The sequence below is a fragment of the Myxocyprinus asiaticus genome, chromosome 36 (assembly GCF_019703515.2).
Source record: "Myxocyprinus asiaticus isolate MX2 ecotype Aquarium Trade chromosome 36, UBuf_Myxa_2, whole genome shotgun sequence".
Classification (NCBI taxonomy): Eukaryota; Metazoa; Chordata; class Actinopteri; order Cypriniformes; family Catostomidae; genus Myxocyprinus; species Myxocyprinus asiaticus.
Window position 1 is genome coordinate 32,198,694 of NC_059379.1, and position 24,400 is coordinate 32,223,093.

At 37.5% G+C, this 24,400-nt stretch overlaps 1 protein-coding gene across 1 annotated transcript in view; it reads left to right on the forward strand.

Annotated features, from left to right (window-relative positions):
- LOC127427368 (1-phosphatidylinositol 4,5-bisphosphate phosphodiesterase epsilon-1-like) overlaps nt 1–22,674 on the forward strand; it is a 157,713-nt gene extending 135,039 nt beyond the window's left edge. Inside the window, exons 23-33 of the mRNA XM_051674935.1 lie at nt 2,501–2,632; nt 5,735–6,028; nt 7,098–7,261; nt 9,428–9,689; nt 9,869–9,987; nt 12,473–12,601; nt 12,985–13,176; nt 13,730–13,888; nt 13,975–14,187; nt 16,857–17,085; nt 21,424–22,674. Coding sequence (XP_051530895.1) covers nt 2,501–2,632; nt 5,735–6,028; nt 7,098–7,261; nt 9,428–9,689; nt 9,869–9,987; nt 12,473–12,601; nt 12,985–13,176; nt 13,730–13,888; nt 13,975–14,187; nt 16,857–17,036 — 1,844 coding nt within the window. The 3' untranslated portion in view covers nt 17,037–17,085; nt 21,424–22,674. The remainder of the gene's footprint in view (nt 1–2,500; nt 2,633–5,734; nt 6,029–7,097; nt 7,262–9,427; nt 9,690–9,868; nt 9,988–12,472; nt 12,602–12,984; nt 13,177–13,729; nt 13,889–13,974; nt 14,188–16,856; nt 17,086–21,423) is intronic.
- The last annotated feature ends 1,726 nt before the right edge of the window (nt 22,675–24,400 follow it).

Below are 24,400 nucleotides of genomic sequence, written 5' to 3' on the forward strand. Positions count from 1 at the left end.
AATAATGTAATTAATAATTTCCCCAATCCATACATAATTTCCCATAAGTAATAAGGAATATTCCTACCATCGGAGCAATTCATGTTTGATATACTACCTTGATTGCAATCTGTGGCAGCAGGGGGCAGTCAGCGCAACTCTAGTTCAGACAACATGCATCGTCAAACCGACGAGAGCAGGCAGTACACCCCTCCACCAATGATGCGCACTTGCAACCGAAGACTGTGGGACCGAGTACAACAGAATGCAGGGATCTCGAGATGTGTTTTTCAAAGTTTTTAACTGTTTAACTTGACACAGCATCCTAAAAACACAGCGCTTATGACTTGAGACACTGAAAACTAATGAGACACGATGCAACCAAAGTGTGTCTGACGAATAATTACTGTTCATAGATCAGTAATTAAAGATAGTTCTGATGGAATTAGGCCAATAATAGGGTTATGTTCAATGATAAAAAAACAACAATATTTTGACTTTGAAACCACTTTTTGTATTAAAGAAATGCTTAATTTGTCTGCTGCCACAATTTATGTATAAGATGTAATGTATCTGAATTATTTTAATTATAATTATTTACATTTTCATATACTAAATTATTTAATTGGGGGCCTTTCTCAATAAATATTGATAAATGCGATAATTGCGATTAATTTCAGGGTTCCCAGTCTTGTCAAGGCATAGTTTTCCAAGACATTTCCAGCACATTTTATGTGCCACACAGTTGTAATATTTAAGCAAAAACACACGACAAGCCATTCAAATTTTGGTTTTTGGAGGTTTCTTTTTTCAAAATACACTATTAGACAGTTTAATTAAATGTCATCATCAAAATGGTGTCTAACCAAATTAATCTGTTAAAACTTTAATCAAATTAATATATTATAATTTTAATTAATAAGATTTTTCAACATAACATTGCATTATTTTTATCAAATGAAGTTTTTGCTTGTCTACATAATTGTCAAATGAAGTGCTGCACAACAGAACATCACAGATGTGAGATTGATTTAATACATGATTTATTATTATTTAATTACATTAAACATGATCTTTTTTCCCATTTCACGCATCCATTTAAATCAAGCTTTTATTTTGCAGTTTCTGTGTTTTTGATGGTAGTTTCTCACCTCCGGATAAGCAGTTCGCTACATGGCCCAGTGTGATTATTAAACCCCAAAAAGCTATGATTTCATTCTAGTTGTCATCTACTACACACATAGAGCGTGCATGATACTCATTATAATGTGTTTTCAGCATATGACTGGCAGACTTCGCACATTCATTTTGAAGCACGCAGCACATGCAGATTATATATTTATTTAATTAAATTGCAGACTTTTTTGGCTTAATAATCACACTTGGACATATCGAGATTTTAATTAGATTAATTATGCATTCAAACATTAATTTTCATCCCAAACATGTCAAATTCTGTTTTTTTATAGCTAATGCAATTTTTATGACTTGATTCAGTGATTCCATCTGTTTTTTCCACATCACAGAAATCATAGGGCCCTACATGTGGTAACGGCGGTATAAGCAGACTCCAATCGTTAAATTATTGAAAATTAATTTACATACCGAGGTGTAAAGGCCACATCATCACGCCAACACCTCTAAAACAAATCTGCTGTCTGACCGTCATCATTGCCAAAAGTTTACAACTCAAATGGTTTTGTAGTTAACACTGATGCAGTGTTGGAAGGGAATTTTTTTTTTAACTATATCAATAATTGTACATGTAACAAAAACCTTGCCAGCGACACATTTAAACAGTTTTATTATACTAAAAAATTTTCCAGGACAAATAATTATTTTCCAGGACATTAAGGTATTTTTCACTTTTTCCATTACTGGAAAACTGCTAAATTCCAGGTTTTCCAGGATTTCCAGGACATGTGGGAACCCTGTAATTTGATTAATCTGCACCATGTAAATTATTAAAAATGTTATTTATTTTTTTAATAAAAAAGCCCTAATTCTGTAATAAACTTCTGTAAGAATTATTTATTTATTTATTTATTTATTTTTATTGAGACCAATAGTGAAAATGCTTTAATTTAATGTTTTTTTTTTGTTGTTGTTGTTTTTTTTCTATCTTAGTGAATAGTTGAAATGAAAAATTATCAATTTTTTAGCAGAATTTCTTAACTGTGTACTGTTGGTGTACCTCCAGGAGCAGGGTTGGGCAACACTGCCATAGCTATCGTTATTGTCAGCATTGGGAATTGAAATATCCATATCAGTCAACCATTAATAATAAGTAACAGTCCATCTCTTGTATATTAGTGCTCAGGGGCACATATACAATTTGTTATATTGGTGAAAAACGACTTGTAAAGTAGAATCAGGTGCTTTGGCTCTTTTGGAAACTGTAATAGTCCCAGAGGCGAGGCTTGTAAAAACAAACAAAAGTTAGTGAGTGCTGGAGAAGCGTATACCCTGCAGCAGTGACCTTACATATGTGTTTGTTTGTGTTTGTGTGCGTGGGAACTAGGCCTCTCTACCCTCTCCCCATCAGACTCTGGACGGGGAAAGGACAGAAAAAGCCGGAAATCCATCTTTGGCAGCGCTCCTGCTCGCGGAAGTCCCGGAGAGCCTGTGACATTGGTCCGAGCTCCAGGGAAAGGTACGGCTGCCTCGGCTTTGCACGGAACTGTACGCAGGGCACGCAGGAATTAGAACACCCACATAGAGGACCCATGGGAAAAGAGCTCTTAAATTTTCCGTTATTTACTCAAAAGCACACTAAAGTGCTTTTCTACAGAATATTTCCACTGACTGACTGTCTGAGAAAAGAAGTAAATACATTTTGAGCAGAAGCACTTTGGGCAAGGGCAAGTGTCTCCGCCTAAAGCCAAGCGAACACTACAAGACTGAAGCTCTTCGAACTGCGTCGGCAACAATCTGGGGCTTTTTGTCGCAGACGAGTCACAGACTTAAAAGATGAAAGAGTGCCTAGCTTCAGCCTTGTAGTGTGTGCTCATCTCCATGAACTAAAAGCCTAAATGGATGTGAACTTCCAACTCTCCCAGGAGAAGTGCATCTCTCCCGTTATCAGTCTGATTTATTATTAACAACATTGCTGGAATGACCTCTTACGCTGGGTTCACACGTCCTCTGTGAGCGGTGCGTTTTCGTTTTGGCGCCCATATTAACAGATGACACTGTTTACACTGCAAGTGTGAGTCGCGTGGTGGCGTGTCCCAGACGCGGCAGTGAGCAGATAGTTTCGACATCGAGCCTATTTTCTCCGCGTGGCTCACGCTGGACTCATAATCGGGAGATTATAGAAAATAACCAAAAGCAAATTAAAATTATTTAAGCCGAACCTACAATGCACTACAATCTGCATACAGACAAACACAAATTAACTAAAAAGAATGAATAAATAAACTGCATTACTTTTGCCTGTTTATGTAGGCTATAGGAATGTATGGGCTTTACTACATTAACCGATCACGACCAAGTTCGCTGATAAACATAAACAAATGCACATGACATGACTGCCGTTTTCGTTGAAGCAACAATTTAACTCATTCGGATTTGCATGGCCACATAATGGACGAGACCCGACTGATTGTGGAGGCTGAGAATTACAAAGTGCTGTACAACCCTCAGCATTTATTATAGAAGAATTTTTTGGCAAAGGAAGAGGTGTGGGATACAGTAGCTTCAGCAGATTTGTGCAGATGGTAAGTTAATGTTTTAGTTTACAGTATGCCTTCATGTCATATAGTCTACATAAGTTTTTTTTTTTTTTTTTCAGGTGTTTAAAAAAAAATGCCGTAACTTGAATGTTATTACTTATTTAACAATTTATGGGCTGTCGGTCTGGATGCAAACTCTCGACGCAGGAACACAGTTTTTTTTCTCTGACTAAATGCAGATGGTTAAGGACCCAATACTGTGTGAGCTGGGGTCTATCTGTAATTTATTTATCATTGTGTTGTAAATGTTGTCCTCATACTCATGTACAAATGATTTAATGAAGACCAAATTTGTTATAGTAATCAATTACCCCCTCTCAAAAAATTACGTTATGGCCTTATTAAAGAAAATATTTGGTGTAGGAACCCAGAGATAACTTTATTTTCTGCGCAAAGTCGCAGCTGCGTCTCGCAGAAGGGACGCGGCCAATGTGAAAGCCCAACCTGACCGTGCTGCTCACGCCCCGCTCACGGAGGATGTCTGAACCCGGTGTTAGTGATGATGAGAACACTTTGTTAGTTGCGGGCTTGTAAAGTTTCCCCATCTCGAAACATACTCTGATGATGCTTTTGTCTCTTTGCCAAATTGCAGATGTGACTCAGCCTCGCATAAGATATTTATTAAACTGTCTCAAAGTGCTTAATTTCACTTTTAAACTGTTTCCATCAAAGACGTTTTGAAGTCCTCACCAGTTTTTGAGATAGTAGGGGCAGGAATCAGCAAGGGCTTGGTGATACATAATATTATAAAGATTCAAAACTGTGATATTGTGATCTTCATCTTTAGTGGACTTTGATGCTTTGCACAATAAGTGCTGAACTTCCTGCTTTATTTCATCGTTAGGCCATTTAAGTAGTATAGAGTTTAGGTAATCTCATCAACTAAATTTATAATGAAAATGTTCATTGACGAAGGGTAATGAAGACAAGACGAAAAAGACACATTATGGAGATAATCTCACAGTTTTGATAAAAACGTACTGTTAATGAAAATGACCATAACAAATACCTCATGATATTTACAATGGACTAACTGTTTTATATATTGGTGTATTTTTTTAAGAAAGAAAAATCTAGAAAGAATTTATTCAAATAATCCATAATATGTTGGAGATTTCCCTGCGTGAGCTGCAAGAGTTGAACAGCTGTACAATGAACTTTACTAAAGGGTTCATTAGCTCACTCAAACACATCCTATACTGTAAATGTGAGAGAAATCACTATATCCACAACATAAACATTTTACAATTTACATCTGTACAGACATGAAGCAAATGAACAGTTTCCTTAATAGAGTGCTTCACTTAACGCTTCATCTAAAAGTGAGCGATTTACAACAGAGTAACTTCTAAAAAGTAGCCAATACTTCAGTATAATCTATATACTAATATTTTAATATATTATATGCTATTATTTCAGAAGCTCCGGTTTTTAGGACAGTTTTCTCATGTTGTTTAATGTTACATATTAAACATATTCATCTTTAAAGGTGCACTCAGTAACTTTTTGTTTGTGTCATCTTGGACTCACAGTGACACCTATTGGTGTGGATGCAGCATCATTCAAAATCAATAGTTTCCAGTTACAGATGCCATTGTAGAAATTCACTATTCACAATCAGCCATGATTAATTTAATCCAAGAGTGAAAGTGTCCAGTAACAAGATGGTTACTGAGATTAAGCGAGTAGTATTCAGCTGGTCATGTGATTCTAAAATGGCTGCCAAGGAGCATATTGAGAAAGCTGTTTTTAAAACAAAGTTTATATTTGCAATTCCGTTTGGAGGCGCGAGTGTCGCAGGAATTACATACTTCAGCTTTAATAAAGCAGAACGTATTGTTCACACGCTTTCTCTGAGTGGTCGTCAAGTTCTTATTTCTTAAAAATAAATGTGAAAAATGTAACTAAAATGTTTATTGTTGCCATTATAATATCATTACACAATAAGAGTTGTGTCTCTAAGAGACATACATTTTTTAAATGAAGAACCCTGATGTGGAATGTTCTTGGTTTCTCTGCAGCCAGTGTGGACGGTGTTCGTACGAGCTGGGAGGACCAAACGTCTCCGGTGCTGAGCTCGAGTACCTCTCTGAGCGCCATCATCCGGACGCCCAAATGCTACCACATCTCCTCCGTCAACGAGAATGCAGCAAAGCGTCTGTGTCGCCGCTACTCCCAAAAACTCATCCAGCACACTAGCTGTCAGCTGCTCCGGACGTACCCGGCCGCCACACGAATCGACTCCGCTAACCCCAACCCTCTCATCTTCTGGCTGCATGGCATTCAGCTGGTCGCCCTCAACTATCAGACTGACGGTAAAGAGTTTGACCTCTTGCTCAACTGCAACATCCTACAATTAAACTAGAACGGAGTGCAATCAGTGTAAATAGTAGTGAAAAACTGATTAATCGGGTATTATTTAGCCATTTGTATAGCTAGTAATTATTTGGCCCATTAACAGAAGTCGGTACCATAATCTGCTGACAGCATAGTCAATATAAAGACCCAGATTCCTCAAAAAGAAATAATTAAATCATTAAATACAAAATGAAAGGTCTACTCAGTATTTTTTTGTTTATAATGTGCTGGCTGATATGGCAGTATAAGTCCAAGTCACCTTGGACTTGTACTGTGGCATATATGCAGTATCATACAAAAACAACAGTCCAAGAAACAAATAGTATTCGACTGGTAATGTGATCTCAACACAGCGGCCCTGTGAGGCGACCCACTCCATGTAAAATAAAACTTTTTTTGTAGGTCACTGATATGGCCGAATTCTTCATCTGTGAGTGTTCATCATCAAAAACATATTTTTTAAAAGTCCTAGTATTTTTCTTAATGCAAAAGTTTGTTTTTTTTTAGTTTTTTTTTTTTTTTTTTTTTATGAGGGAAAAAATAGTGCGACTTTAAATGTGCCTATTTATTTTGAAATAATTTAATTTAAAAAAATGTAATAAATGAATGATTAACTGTTCCTATTTATTTTGTAATATTCCAGGAAAATGGCAACCGTTGTTTTGAACATTTCTTATTCACTTTAAAAAAAACTAGATAATGCACATTTTATTTGCAAATATTTTAATGAATTTTGACTAAATATTGTTTTAAAAAGGTGTTCATTTAATTGTAGCAATTTTGTGTGTGTCTTATTTGCTGTAAATAAATTAAAGATATAATTGTCATTATGTCGGGCATCAGTCATCAGTCAGCCTGCTCTCTAGATATTACAGCAAAGTCCATGGAAAAAAAAAAACATTTCGGTTGACCAGCAGTTATTAAAGCTGTGATGGTGAACATTATTCTAACAAGACATTTACCTCATTTAAATGGACCTCAGTATTTGTAGAAACTTATTGTGCATGTGTTTAATTTTCCTCCTAGACCTGCCCATGCAGTTGAACACAGCTCTTTTTGAAGCTAATGGACACTGTGGTTATGTGCTGAAGCCTCCGGTTCTGTGGGAGCGCAGTTGCCCGCTCTATCAGCAGTTCTACCCTCTGGACAGAGACCTGGACAACATGAGCCCCACACTCTACACTATTACTGTAAGAGTCACATATATGTATCCTTATTTTAGCACTGCTCTTCAGAAGCTACGTAACAGATATTCACATATATCCCACAAGAGAAAATAATATAAATTTACCCAAATCATGCTGTTCAAAAGTTTACATCCCTTTGGTTAATTTAGTGTGTTGCCTTAATGTTTTAAGGTAATGTTTGCACCTTTTGTAATAGTTGTGTATGGGTCCCTCACTTGTCAAGTGGCAAAATCTGGATGTCAGTATCATATAGCCACTGTTGGGAACCATGGAAAGAACTCAAATGTGGAGAAGATGAACGTGCAACAGCAGGCAACTTCACTGTTCAGGACAAAGCAGGGACTCATGCACAACTATCACAATAGACACAAACAGTCAGTGAGAATGTTTACATGCACGTTCTTACACCGATTATGCTTAATAAGCCGACAACGCAGGGGGCCTGGGTAGCTCAGTGGTAAAATACGCTGGCTATCACCCCTGGAGTTCGGTAGCTCGCTAGTTCGAATCCCAGGGCGTGCTGAGTGACTCCAGCCAGGTCTCCTAAGCAACCAAATTGGCCCGGTTGCAAGGGAGGGTAGAGTCACATGGGGTAACCTCCTCGTGGTTGCTATAATGTGGTTCGTTCTCAGTTGGGCACGTGGTGAGTTGAGCGTGGCGTGAAGCCTCCACACACGCTATGTCTCCGTGATAAGATGCGTGGGTTGACGGTCTCAGACGCAGAGGCAACTGGGATCCGTCCTCCGGACTGAGGCGAATCACTACGCGGCCACGAGGATCCCAAAAAAAACATAATAAAAAATAAATAAAAATAAGCCGACAACGCATGTGTTCATGTAAACGCAATAAACAGTGCGTGTAAGGATATAGACTGCGTAAGAATAAACCGATCGACACTGGTAGATTTTTACCCATTACGCTGATTTTGCATGGCTTGTAAGCACCTGTAACTGCCATTCTTAACTGGCTGATCCAATGTGCGCACGTGTTGAGCGCATGCCTCTTTACGGTTTGACATCAAAAGCAAAGAATAACGTGATTATTTCAAATGTCATGTAAACCCGGATTTCTTGCCTTGTAGGTTTTTTAAATAAGCTGATTTTAGAGAGTAATCAGCATATTGGTGTGCATGTAAATGTGCTCATTGATCATCGTGGAAGCAATGCACCATATTAAGGGTGTAACCGCGGGGATGTGAATTGCAAGTGTGTTGTCCAATTTTACACACTAAATCTCATTCTTGCGTGACTGTGGCGGTATCAAACCTCAGTTTATTCAGGTAGCTAGCTATAAACATGAATAAACTGTTGCTCTGCATCAACAGTAGTTTGTCTGAAAGATAAAACTGACTGTAGAAGAAGATAATTTACGTGAATGCGCTGTACTGTCTCTTGCAGCATATTTGTGCTGTTACGATCTTGTGTGAAATTAAGCTTGCATACCTAGGAGCGTTTGCGTTTACCTTCTAGCATAGAGCATGTTTCGATCCTTAATGTGTGGATGTCTTAACCAGGCCAGTGATGTGAAAAATGGGGTGGGTTACACAGACAGCAGACAATAATATTTTAAAAAACCAGTATCTGCACTATGGTAACAATCTAAAGAACTGGATGGTCTATCAACAGAAGCAAGTCAGTTTAGATCCCAATCATGGATTTGTTTTAGTTAGCTCTCAATGGCACCAGTGTTAGTAGGTGAATGACCCTTTCCCTGTATTCTCTTTTACTAACATATAAACAAAGTTTGTCTTCTATGGTCTCATCAACATGCAGAGACAGCAGCACTCCAGATTCACCCAAGATTTAGTCTCACATAGCCAGACTTTTAATTATCAGCATTAAGTCTGGTCCACTTTGTCACTTATTCTGGCCAAGATCTGCCCACTTAGACTGGAGGAGAACGTCTGACCACCAAGCGATACAGTTTGTTTTTACGTGACGTTTAGTGGCAGGTAATCTGAAGTAATAAAGCTACATAATATACCAGCATGTAAAATCTTATTCAGATAATTCCACAGCAGTGTCCATCCAAGAGTGACTCTACAGAATACCCTTAAGACATTACTCTACACATAGACAAATTGCTTTAGTTGCCTGCATTTGTTTACAGTGTTAAACTACTCTAAGCTACTCTAGCTAGCATAACAGACATTAATACGTGTTCACACAGATTGTATCGGGGCAGAACGTGTGTCCGGGTAACTCAAATGGCAGTCCCTGTGTGGAGGTGGAGGTGCTGGGCATGCCGGCAGACAGCTGCCATTTCCGGACCAAGCCCACTCACCGAAACACGCTCAATCCCATGTGGAACGAGCACTTCCTGTTCCATGTGCACTTCGAAGATATGGCCTTTCTACGCATCGCTGTCGTGGAGAACAACAGCTCGCAGGTCACTGCTCAGAGGATACTGCCCCTCAAAACCCTCAAACCAGGTGAGAGAACTCCTCACATGAGCATTCAATGAGTGTGAGTTTAGGTAGGGACTATCTGTTTGTACAACCAATGGAAGACGAGGGGGAATTCCACAGTGGATTCCAGTTGGTGACGCTAGTGGCACAGAAATTACACATTTTAACTATTGCCTGTTGTGTTATTTCTGTTCAATATTCAGGCTACAGACATCTGCAGTTGAAGAACCTGCACAATGAGCCTCTGGAGGTCTCAAGTCTTTTCATCTTCAGTCGCAGGATGGAGGAAAATCCTACCGGAGGACCACTATCTGCATCTGTGGTGAGAGACCATTCGTAACCCTTTTAATCCACACAGTTCAGGATCTAAGATAGGTATGTGTGTCTCATTTGGTACTGATGGTTCTGAACAGCAGAACTAAAACAGTTTACATTTAAGAAGCCTCTATACAAAGAATCCTTCAAGGGAACGGACAGTATGTTTGAGAGAACATTGTACTAATATTTCTTGTGTTTTTGTTTTTTCAAACTTGGGAATGTGCTGCATTCCTCTCCATCATCTTATTGCAAACTAGGGTTATTCCACACAGGGAATCATGAAGACACAGTCTTTATGCAATCTGCTGTATACACAATTCGATTTGAAGGAATAGGTCACCCAAAAATAAAAGTCATTATTTACTCACCGTCATGTTGTTTCAAACCTGTATGTATTTATTTTTACTGTGGAACACAAAAGGAGAGCTTCTGAAGAATCTATACGCTGGTCTTTTCCATACAATGACAGTTCATTATGATCACGCCTGTCAAGCTTTAAAACTGATCAAGGACTTAAAACGGTTCAAGGAACGAAAATGAAAAACGAACAGAATTTTTTGCAGAACGTAACCAGAAACGGGAACAAAGTGATTTTCAGTTGTTCTGGAGTAAAAAGGTTATTTTTAAATGCTGGTAACCAGTTACAACCGGTTCATTACATTCTGATAATTATTTCATGAAACCAAAGGCCAAAGAGTTTATCACAGCAAAATGTTGCCCGAAAAAATGTAACATGCTTTGATCCTGAAGGAAAGTGCTGCATCATATATTTCTTTGCCTAACTGCCTGTTGTGGATGTCGCATTCCGTGAATGAAGACCTTTAACAACTATGTATAATTACTACATATACTGTACATGCACAGCTAATCCAGATAAAAGGAATGATGCATTAATACAGATTTGATGCTGCTGGGTTTTGACTGAGAAGCAGATCTGTAATTAAAATGACACTTTACTGTTAATTAGCGGTATGCTTGTTATGATTTCTATGCTGATAAATCCACCACACAGGGTAAAATGTAATTGCTTATTTTGCGCAGAACGAACCAAAATGAAAAACATTTAGTTTTTAGTCCCTGAAACTGATATTCACTTATTATCTTAACCTCTTACCTGATTCATGAACGAATCGCCCCTTTGAGCTGTTATTTTATTTGTATAGCGCTTTTCACAACAGGTGTTGTTTCAAAGCAGCTGTACATGAAATTATGCTATAACTGAAAATGAATGAATATAATGCCAATATTAGCTATTTATGTTCAGAACTATGAGTGGTTAAAATTAGTAAACTAAGTAAGTGTTGTGGGTCAATGATTAAACAAAATTATTTTGTATGAACTACAAGTTTCAAGTTTCAGTATTAAATTCCTTGAAGTCATCCCGAATTACCTGAGGAAATACACGTGGATGCATTGTCCTTTGATTTTGGCCGATGAAGGTTTTCTCATGAATGAACCAGTTGATCCTGTACACGTATCAGATTGAACGATTCGTACACAAATCGGACCGATCCAGTTCTCAAACTCACTAGATCAAAGATAGAGTCGCAGCAGTTCTCAAGTTAACAAATCATTGGAGAAATATATCAGTGAATAATGACTTAAATTTCAATCTGTTCCTCACACAAAGCAAATGTATAGCTTTAGGAGACTTCTAATGTAGCAACCAAGTCATAATGACGACTATAATAGTGTTGTTGTTTTGTTTTTTGGTCATTTTGTGAGCTTAAATGAAAAAAAGAAGCAGCAAAAAACATGGTTACAGTGAGGCACTTAAAATGAATGGGGCCAGTCCATAAATATCAAAATACACCATTTCAGAAATATAGCCACAGGAAATAAAAATGTAAAAAAACATGTGATCTTAGTATCATAAAATCAGGGATTTACTGGTGTTAGTGTTGACCAGATTATGACAAAAAAGTCGCAATATTTTATATAACTTCACACAGATAATGTTTGTAAGCGATTTTATCACACTAAAATAATGTTAACACTAATGTTTTTGTCTTGTTGCTATACATTTGAAACAGTGAGAATTTAAATGTTTGTAGACTGGCCCCATTCATCTCTATTGTAAATGCCTGCCTTTGTTTTTTATATATAAATAAAAGAGTATGAGTCTTAATTATTTTTTATGGTAATCAGCATTATGCCACAGATGTTGTCGATTGACCTTAACTTGTATTAAATGCGGAACATTCCTTTAAAAGCCATGGTCACTATGTGGTCATTGGAAAAGACGTGTGTGAAGATTCTACATGGGTTTGGAATAACATGACGGTTAAAATAACAATTTAAATTTTTGGATGAACCATCCCTTTAGTTAAACTGTCAGGAGTTATTTAGTAGCTCTGGAACAATATTCAAAAGATGCAGTGTGTTTATGATCGCTTCATAGAACAAATGTTTTTTTCATAGGCATAATTTAAACAGTAACTTATGGAATATTTTGAAAATGTTAACTCTGTTCCTGTGTTTCCCATCAGCTGTTCAGCACGGAGGAAAAACGAGCCTCACAGCAGCACAAAGTGACCATGCATGGAGTCCCGGGCCCTGAACCCTTCACTGTCATGTGCGTTGATGAATACACCACAGCCAAACAGCTCCTGGACTCTGTAAGTTTCAATACAAATAAAACTGAGCCAGTTTAAACAAGCTTTCACACTCCAGAACACAGTTAATTACAGCTAACGTGTTCAGAGCTCTGCAAAGAACATTGTGGATCAACTGTGGATGAAATAGCACGCACCGTGTGTGGTGCCATCAGGGATTCAGAATTCTTGAGGAGTGATGCAATTGTATGAGTTTTGATGTTATATTTTAGATTAACCTTGGAGGTTCACCCAGTTTGCAAAAGCACCCTCCTCCTGGTAAATGATTATCGTTGGTTCTCTCATTAGAAACAAGCTGTGTTTACGACAGTTTACCAGTTTGGTTCACATTTTCATCATTCCTCAGCACATAAATATGTGCTTAAGTACTCTCTCTCTCTCAACAGTTGTTTCCGACCACTTCCTTCAACTACTTCCTGATGGAAGAGAGAATTCCTCTGTCCAAGGACAAGAGTGACTCAAAGAAAGCACCCCAGCAGCGCCCCCTAGCGAACGATGAAAGGCTCTTGAGAGTTCTTCACAGCTGGCTGCCAGAGGAAGGATATGTGGGCAGAATATGCCTGAAAACCAAGGAAGAGGTGTTGTCTTTTTTTAAAGATTGTGGTTCCTTCAACTGAATTAAAGCATAAAAATTGTAAACAGTATTAAAGATTCACACCATTTACTTTTGTTTCACCTTTTCACCATTTACTACTTGATCTTTCGCTCCACCTAGTGGCTCATAAATGTATAATGATGAATAAAACAAATATACAGCATTTTTAAATATACTGTACAGTGTACAGTATATCAGATAGCATATATATTTGCAATTAGGGCAGTATCTGAAAAAAACAACAACAAAAAACAAACAATGGGGGTCTCAGGGTTACAGCATTTAAACTGGTGAATTTACACTGAATACCACTAATAAAACTAAACACACATTTTTATGAGTCTCGCCTCGCCGTAAAGCTGTTTACAATGCTTACCTAAAAAGCAATGTAATGGTTTGTCACGCTACACTGCAACTGGTTGGAAAAAAGTAGCTTGCTACTATGTTTTGAAGACACACTACTAGAAAATGTGTTAGTTACTCCCAAGCACTGTACTGAAATCCACCCTGAATCAAGCAGCTCCTGTTTTCTTCAGAACTTCAATGAAAAGAATGTGCTGATGGAAGGAGTGGAGGAGGTGAGCAGTGAAGAAGAGGACACGTTCCTCGTGCAGGTTCATGATGTTTCTCCTGAGCAACCTCACACCGTTATTAAAGCTCCACGTTACAGCACGGCCCAAGACATCATACAACAGGTCAGAAAATCACTACAGCACTAAATTATAATTTAACCACATTCCTGTGAATATCAAAGTAAATAGACTGTGATTGTCTCTTGTAGACTCTGAGCAAAGCCAAGTATTCTCTGAGCATCCTGAGCAACCCAAACCCATGTGACTATGTTCTGATGGAGGAGGTATCTAAAGACGCAGGAGGCAAGAAGTCTTCCTCAGCCAAACCGTGTCACCGTGTCCTGCAGGACCAGGAGTGTGTGTTTCAGGCTCAGAGCCGCTGGAGAGGCGCCGGCAAATTCATCCTAAAGCTCAAAGAGCAGGTGAACACCAGAAATCATTGTGAATGAATGCCAGACTGAAGGCCAATTCACAAGTTAGAATTTTTGGCATTGAGATTTGAAAATGAAACAAGGCTAATATGGGTTTTTTAATGACTGATGCTGATATCCAGAGAGCAGGGTGGCCGATACAATGCCGATATATCACACAATTTAATATAGTAAATATCATAAACATTAAATGCAAAAAAATGAATAAATCTTATTTAGCACTATTTTTACTCAATTTCACACAAAACATATTAATAAGTTATATTAATAAGCTTTTGTTATATTTAATTATCTTTAAATAAAAAAAATAAGATTGTATTTTAAATGGTAGATAGTAGTTTCTTCTATTTCTGCATGAAGAAATTGATAATATATTAGAAAGAAGGAAATAACAGTACACACAGTAGTCCAACAACCATGGATGGCATTTGTGCATTATCAACAGCATTTACTCATAAAAGACCCAATCAAACCAATTGTACATACAGTGCATAGTGAATAAGACATTTACTTGTAGCACACGTGAAGTGCTTTTACTTTGAAGTTGCACTCTCGTGCTCGTGCGGATCCAGCGCAAGCAGCAACCTCCTGACAGTCTAAACGGCCTGGATCGCCTGCTTGGATTGTCACGGAGTGACCGTCATGATTTGTGAATTATTAGAGAAACATTTGATCCTGACCCTGAAGTTTTGATTCTGGCTGATAGAATACACGCTTCAAAGGAAGATATTAGATGAGTGCTGGATGGGAAGTAAACGTGGGTTTTTAGTGAGGTTCGTGAATGACATCTGTTTAAACGAGATATCCTCATATTTGCAGATGGTATATGATGTTAGTTTTAGTGATATTTGCCATTTAATCATTAGACAAGACAGTTAAAAGTTACTGGGAACTGTTGTGGAGAGAGAGGGAGAATGAAACAGGTGAGCACTTCAACATTATGAGCTCAAACGCGTCTGCCGCAGCTCTGATATGCGGACCGTTTAAATGACACTGTGTTGCACACATTACTATTATTGTAGTAACACGATGGCACGTAACAACAAAACAAACTGTGACTGGTTGTTTACATGTCTCAGTGGCTTCACATGCAAGCAGGTGATTCTCTGCACCCTCGTGGCCTTAAGAAACCAATCGGCCAAACTGGAAAATGTATCGGCCGATGCGATAATTACAAAATTCCGAATATAGGCTGATATCGGTCGACCACTATCTAAAATATCATACTGTGTGGTAGGGATGGGCAAATGAAGCCTCGTGAAGCTCTGAAGCTTAGATCGGGAGTGTCGGAAACTGTGCCATCTGGTGGTTGGTCAAATTTAAAGCAGACATAATCCCGGGTATGCAGCTCTGTTATATGTGGCGCCTGATGTAGTTTTGATCCAGTGTGCGCAAATAAAAGCCTAACAATGCCAAGTATGTTGATTTTCACCTTCTGATAATGTTATTTGCTTATTAAATTGTGGCAATAAAGATTCAATATGATTCCATGTGATGAACATAAAAACGACTAACAGAGTTGTATGAGGCAAGTATCTGGTGCTCTTATTATTTTTAATAATACTTGTATTACAGGATATATCATAATGTAATTTTAAATACATTTGTAAATGGACTTATACTTCCATAAACCCATAGAGTAAACGTCTGGATTCAAACACTCCGACACGCAAAGTGAAGCGCACACGTGACTGGACAGAAAGTGAGGCTTCGTTTTTCATTGATCACGTGATTCTCTGAAAACAATACACGCCTCGATACAGGGCTTCATTGAAGATTGTGCTGCGTACTCAATATAGGCTTTGAAGCTTCAATGTCATACGTTACATCACTACTGTGTGGATCCATTAGTTTTAATTGGAGGCTAGATTGATTATTTTCAGGATGGGTTCCCACTCTTTCTCCAACACCAATGAATTTCCATTTATATTTACTATGGAATTTCAACAGTAGTGTATAGATTTGTATTATTATTAATTTCAGGGTTCCCGCATCTTTTGAACAATTTTCACTCATTTGTGATAACTGGATTAAGATTTTTAAAAATCATCTCATAGAGATCACCCTTCCAAAGATCAATTTCAAGCCTATGAAATATTTAAGAACTAGAAAAAAATATGTGAAAGGCCGATGTATTGGCCAGGCCAGTTAATTGGCCAATATTTAACCATTTTGCGAACTATGTTTGTTCTGCCAATTAACAGAAGTGTTAATTTTCCCTTGTGTCAGTTCCAAAATCTACCATTAGATTTTTCAATGGAAAATCAATTTCTGTTTTCAAATTTATGCAAAGTTTAGTAAATTTTGCATAAGATAAGTGTTTTTCACTTCAGAAATTGTGTGTACATCTTATTTGCCATTGTTAAATTGTATAATGCTTTTCAGCATTTATATCGGCCTTCCTGCTCTCAACGTATCGTAATCAGGCACTGAAAAAAAAATATATTCATGTCCATGACCTTTTTTTTTTCCAGTGACCAATAAGAAAATGTTCACTCTAAATGTTTGTTGTAGGCCTAGACTTTATCACACCGATGCATGAGCAATAAATAGGTTGCTCAATTAAAAGTTTTTTTTTCTTAAATATATAATGAAATATCTTAAACTTACGATTAATAAAAATGTTAATAGCATGTGTTTTCCATTGACCTGTCCCTCAGATTGCTCGCGAGGACAAGCGTAAGGGTGTGTCTTTTGCCAGTGAGCTGCGGAAGCTGACGGGTCGCAGTCGGAGCTTAAATGTGAATGTGAACGGTCCAGTGGTCCAAGAATCAGCACATAGTAAGGAAGAGAAGGCTGTATGTCCCAGCATGATGCCTCTGCCCGAGGCCTCCGAGTGATGGAATGCTCTGCAGTTTGTGTGTGTGCAGTGCATGGAGCTCCCATGAGGTACCAACTGCTGGATCTACCCTCATTAACACACTAATTATTAATATTTCCCACATTTAAAGGTGCACTCAGTAAGTTTTTGGTAATTCAAAAAGTTTAACACAAAGACATGAATAGCATTTTTTTAGAAATATGTTGACAATGATGTACACATTAGATAAAGACTCCAGTCATTTCAGTAACCAAACATAAGCTGTTTAATTTTACATGGAGCGGGTCGCCCCCTCACAGGCGCTGCCATGTTGACAGGACATGACACTGTCATGCAACTGATGGAGTTTCTACCACTAATAATGACAATAATAACAACATGTTTACTTTATATAGCACTTTCAGCTAATGCTCACCCAAAAATGAAAATTCTCTTATTATTTACTCACCCTTATGATATCCCAGGTGTGTATGACTTTTTCTTCACCAGAACACATTTGAATAAAAATAGAAAAATTTCTTAGCTTAATAGGTCCTTAAAATGCAAGTGATTGGAGATTTCTCTTTTGAAGGTCCAAAAATCACAGACAGTCAGCATAAACTTAATCACCAGCTGTTAAATTAATGTCTTCTAAAGCAACACGATCGCTTTTGGTTGCGAAAAAGATAAATATTTAAGTACTTCTTTTAACTCTAAATCATGCTTCTGTTCTGCAGTGGTGCACGCGTGATGTAATCGCATTGGCATTTGAAACACGCGAGAACTGATGCATGTGCGTCACAGCAAAGAGTAGCGCTGTTTACAAGTGAGGAGGAGGAACGCTGTACAGTAGCTTGGTTGGTTTTGGTTTAGATCTGTATTTATCTGTTTCTTTACTCACAATGGTGCGTTTGTGTGCTTATCATGGATGTCTCAACCGAGTGGAGAATTTGTGATTACCTCGGTATACATGGCGACACGAATACGTCACACGAGAGACCGCTTGGACTCCACCCTCTCCTGAAGTGTTGGATTATTAAAAAGTACTTAAACATTGTTCTTTTTTCTCACCAAAAGTGATCGTATCGCTTTAGAAACATTAACCGCTGGAATCGTATAGATGACATTTATGCTGACTGTCTGTGATTTTTGGACCTTCAAAAGAGAATTCGCCATTCACTTGCATTTTACCTCCTGAGCTTAATTTTTTTTTTTTTTACATATTTTTCTTCAAATTATTATTATTATTTATATTTATTATATTATATTTTTATATTTGTCTGCAAAAACTAATTTCAAGCATTTAAGCATACACCTTTAGATCAAAAGGTTTTTAAGATCATGAAAAACATACATTTAATCAAGTTTGTCTGATCTCACCCGGGAGTGGTGAGGTACTTGCGATTTGAGCAAAGTTTGTTAGATGTCAGACTGATTGTAATCAGTTTTCTGTTCTTTATTTTGCTGGGATATTAGGAGAGATCTTGCATTGAGATTAGGTGACAAAATGAAATGAGCAATATAGGCATGGTGACATGAATTAATAGTGCACTATTTGTTTTTAACATCAGTTAATGCATTGAAATAACAGCATGAATGATTTAAAGAAATAGTTAGCCCAAAACTGCTATTATTTATCTATATACACTACCGGTCAAAAGTTTAGGGTCACTTACTCATTCTTTATAAGTATTAGTTTTCACATTTTAGAATAATAGTAAAGTCATCAAAACTATGGAATAACATAAATGGAACTATGGGAATTGTGTTGTTTCTAAAAAAAAATCCAAAATAAATCAAAACTGTGTTATATTTTAACATCTTTAAAATAGTCACCCTTTGCCTTGAATTTGCAGACATGTACTCTTGACATTTTCTCAACCAACTTCTTGAGGTATCACCCTGGGATGATTTTAAACAGTATTGAAGGAGTTCCCATCCATGTTGGGCACTTATTGGCTGCTTTTCTTTATTATTTGGTCCAAGTCATCAATTTCAAAAACTTTTTTTTTTAATAACATTTTAGTTTTGTAATGAAATAAATTAATATGGTGGCACAATTATATTTTTGTCTACAAAACTAATTTCAAACATTTAAGCATACGCTTTCAGATAAAAAGATTTTTAAGATCATGAGAAACATTTCAGACAAGTGACCCCAAACTTTTGAAAGGCAGTGTATATATATATATTTTTTTTATTATTATATATATATTTACATTTATGGCTCTTTTCTATATAACGACAGTTCCTTGTGACCATTGTCAAGCTTCAAAAAGAATCATGCAAGTACCAAAGGAAACCATATTACTTGTGCTATATTCCAAGTCTTCTGAAGAAATACAATATCTTTGTATGGAGGGCAGACCTAAATGCAAGTCTTTTTTTCACTGAAAATCTTCTCCAAAGCTCAAATCTCATTTGCCAGTCAATAATATATAAAAAAGGCACACTATTCTTACGACACATTAGAATCAGTGGAGTTTGCCATTGATGACAATAAACCTGGCATTTTGAATGCATCAGCGGAGGGAAAGATTATCAATGAATAACACTTTAAATTGCAGTCTGTTCTTGGAATATAATGCTCGAGACATCTGGACTACTTTTATGGTGTTGTTTTGGAGCTTAACAGCCTTGATCAGTATGTATTGCATAAGATTCTTGAAAATATCTTTTGTGTTCCACGGAAAAAAATAATATTATAGAGGTTTTGAACAACATCAAGGTGAGAAATTACAGAATGAGGAAGGTTGGTGTTTTTTCATCACAAGATTTTAAAACAAAACAATGTATCTCTACAAACACCCTCACGCATAGGGGTATAATGATTCACTCTGACTTCGATTCGGATTCTTTACCTAACGATTACAATGCATCGTGAAATCTGAAATTTGGTCACGATTCAATTCGTTCTGATTCGATTCAATATTTTGAAATGATTCATAATTGTTTTCAAAAATATGCAGAAAAAAGATTCAATGTTTTTACTGAACAAATTTTTACATAATTTAGACAGCACAGAAATTCAACAGACTTGAGCACTAGAGTCCTTTTTTGTACAAAAATAATCTATATAAATTAGATATTACTCTTTGTGAATTTCAGTATTTTAGAGAGAAAATGTGTAAAATATCATACATGACTACAGCGCTATTCGTTCAAGTAACGCTATCTGCTTTTTTCCTACATGAATGTCAACAGAAGTCAGTGGATGCACGAGCCGTGCAGCGTTATTTAAAGGTCCTGTAAGCAATTTTAGCATTCTGAAGCTTTGACGTGACTGAGCCGTTGAATTAGCCACGCCCCTTCATTCCAAAACCCCACCCTCCAAAGTTAATTTTGAGACCAAAACCAAGCAAAAGAGTGAAGTATAGGTCTCTGTGGAACAATAATGGGCATTTCTCAATCTGTGGGTGTTTTCAAATCATGATGGGAGTTTTTTCAACTATCCAATGAAAGTAGGGAATCTCAATGTAGCAGGAAAATCATGTAAATGGGTTTGAAAACACCCACTGATTGGAAAAATGCCTATTTTTGTTCTGCAGAGACACAAGTCTCAAAAGAGCAGTTTGTGGCACAATAGTGCCCTCAACTGACAAACATTATGAATCATAGCCTCAATGATCGGCTTCAAATGCAACACTATGAGAACGAGCAAAATGATTGACAGTTGAAAAGCGTCAGTGTCTGCAGACACATTATTGTTTGCTGTTTACAAAGTCTACAGCTGTCACAGAAACCGGTGAGATATCTCAGGACACATTTCATTCATATCTTTAAGGGAGTAGGAACATTTTTTGCCTACTTTTCCATGAAAAAAATTGCTTACAGCACCTTTATGCCATGCTTCAATGGTAATCGCAAATACCTGTACAATTAGATATTAGAGTAAAGTGGGATTGTATGGGGGCTTAGAGATGAGTGCTATATGCATTGGATCTGCATCTTATTGCTTTCCTTTTGTCCCGCCTGGAAGCTTGGCTTTTCTAAATTATGATTGGTTGAGCTCAAATGGGCAGGACTTTGCATCAGACAGCTAATAATTGAAATCCTATACATGATTGACACTGTATGAAATGCAAATCCCCTGTTTAGCACAGTGTTTTGCAGCTCGGAGATACACATGCAATTATTTGCAATCTGAAATAACATTTATTTCAGTGTTCATAATCGGATATTTTACATGTTTAGTTTCAAACGAGTCATTATTTTCTTTAAAGAATTTAACTTTTTGAGTAGTATTTTGGGGAGCTTTGGGAGCAACATTGCAGACACAAAAGAAAACCTGTGAAAAGCATCAATTTTAAAAAGCACCAGCTGCCACTGATTTGGAGGCAAGATTATTTTTAAGTAACATGAAAGAGATGAAACATCAAAAATTCATAACTTGAGTACATAACATCTCCCTGTGTCTCTCCATCCAGGGTCTGTGTCGATGGGGTTGAAGGCTTGGATGGCCGAGGGGCGCTTGGGTTCTCAGAGATATCATGTGGGGAGCCCCGTCTCTCAGTGCGGCGATCGAGCCCCAGCCCCCTCCACCTGGTCCCTCCCATTGCTGTGGAACTGGAAGCTGCATAAATGAGGCCAGAGCAGTATCTTTAGTGTTCACCACTCTCACATGTGGCTCAGAATTGTTGAGGAAGATCTCCCAACATGCTGGTGTACAGCTGCCTGACGGAGAGCGTAGAGCGGTTGGTGCTTGTCCCGTAGAGAACTTGACTCTCCAGAGGAAGTATGCGTTTAGACAACTGCCTGGTTGCAAGTTGAACTAGCTAGAGTCTGTATCATTGCAGGAACAGGTTGAGAAGAGAGGTTAGTTTTTTCATCAGCTTATAGCTGGGTTATAGAGCTCTTGTTTTAATGGACGTTAGATGAAGGGGGATGGAAGGAGTTTGCAGTTTATCCTCGTTTCTTCTTTTCTTCTTGTCCTACTTTAACAGTACTGTAAGTGATCAATGCATTAATATGCATTTCATTTTCTTTAGTGGTTTGGCACATTGTGATTTTTATGAAGTTATTTTGAAAGCTTTTTTATTTTGCCTCCCTATTTTGGATGGCTGAAATGAATCAAATTAAGCATGAAAAATGTTCCCAACTCATTAGTATGCACTGTACTCACTAGTCCCAACATTATACAGTTTGTTCAAAGTGCTTTTGACTTTAAGCTCACATCCCTTGATAGATTTCTGAAATCTTGATTGAGGATTTCAATTTGAGAAAGTAAATGAGTCATGGTTTATTCTGAGTTTAGAGCAAACACGCATAATATTTTCAGAATGATGCAGGTCCGATATGTGCTTTACATTTTAGTTGCGCATTTAACTTGTTTGACTTCATGACACATTTCCTGTATCCGTCAACAGCCCTGAATTGTACTGACCGACGGCAAAAAATGCAAGCTGTTGAATGGTACCTCATAGCTTTCTGTAATCTTCCATAAATTTGCAGTATTTGAAGAAACATCTTTTGTTCTCTTGACCATTTTAAAGGTTATTATGTATTCAAATGTTTTCTAGTTCTAATGAAAGAAATCTTCTGACAAATTTTTGCACAACACTTAACCCAGGAGTTAAAATGTACAAATGAAATCAAATTTCAGCCCTTCTCATTTGCTGCAATTACAGGTGCATCTCAATAAATTAGAATGTCGTGGAAAAGTTCATTTATTTCAGTAATTCAACTCAAATTATTTAAACTCATGTATTAAATAAATTCAGTGCACACAGACTGAAGTAGTTTAAGTCTTTGGTTCTTTTAATTGTGATGATTTTGGCTCACATTTAACAAAAACCCACCAATTCACTATCTCAAACAATTAGAATATGGTGACATGCCAATCAGCTAATCAACTCAATACACCTGCAAAGATTTCCTGAGCCTTCAAAATGGTCTCTCAGTTTGGTTCACTAGGCTACACAATCATGGGGAAGACTGCTGATCTGACAGTTGTCCAGAAGACAATCATTGACACCCTTCACAAGGAGGGTAAGCCACAAACATTCATTGCCAAAGAAGCTGGCTGTTCACAGAGTGCTGTATCCAAGCATGTTAACAGAAAGTTGAGTGGAAGGAAAAAGTGTGGAAGAAAAAGATGCATAACCAACCGAGAGAACCGCAGCCTTATGATTGTCAAGCAAAATCGATTCAAGAATTTGGGAGAACTTCACAAGGAATGGACTGAGGCTGGGGTCAAGGCATCAAGAGCCACCACACATAGATGTGTCAAGGAATTTGGCTACAGTTGTCGTATTCCTCTTGTTAAGCCACTCCTGAACCACAGACAACGTCAGAGGCGTCTTACCTGGGCTAAGGAGAAGAAGAACTGGACTGTTGCCCAGTGGTCCAAAGTCCTCTTTTCAGATGAGAGCAAGTTTTGTATTTCATTTGGAAACCAAGGTCCTAGAGTCTGGAGGAAGGGTGGAGAAGCTCATAGCCCAAGTTGCTTGAAGTCCAGTGTTAAGTTTCCACAGTCTGTGATGATTTGGGGTGCAGTGTCATCTGCTGGTGTTGGTCCATTGTGTTTTTTGAAAACCAAAGTCACTGCACCCATTTACCAAGAAATTTTGGAGCACTTCATGCTTCCTTCTGCTGACCAGCTTTTTAAAGATGCTGATTTCATTTTCCAGCAGGATTTGGCACCTGCCCACACTGCCAAAAGCACCAAAAGTTGGTTAAATGACCATGGTGTTGGTGTGCTTGACTGGCCAGCAAACTCACCAGACCTGAACCCCATAGAGAATCTATGGGGTATTGTCAAGAGGAAAATGAGAAACAAGAGACCAAAAAATGCAGATGAGCTGAAGGCCACTGTCAAAGAAACCTGGGCTTCCATACCACCTCAGCAGTGCCACAAACTGATCACCTCCATGCCACGCCGAATTGAGGCAGTAATTAAAGCAAAAGGAGCCCCTACCAAGTATTGAGTACATATACAGTAAATGAACATACTTTCCAGAAGGCCAACAATTCACTAAAAATGTTTTTTTTATTGGTCTTATGATGTATTCTAATTTTTTGAGATAGTGAATTGGTGGGTTTTTGTTAAATGTGAGGCAAAATCATCACAATTAAAAGAACCAAAGACTTAAACTACTTCAGTCTGTGTGCACTGAATTTATTTAATACACGAGTTTCACAATTTGAGTTGAATTACTGAAATAAATGAACTTTTCCACGACATTCTAATTTATTGAGATGCACCTGTATGTGATTTAAATATTTTGGTCTTTTCTTTTAAGGATAATCTAACATTTATTAAATGGTTCCTCTATTTTCCGAGCGAGTAATCACATCACAAAAGGACTTTACGCTTATTTTAATTGAAACGCAAAAGGTTTGTATCATTATTGTATGTCAGTTTCTTTTAAAGTTACATTTTGCTATATTCATGTGTTTTCTAAA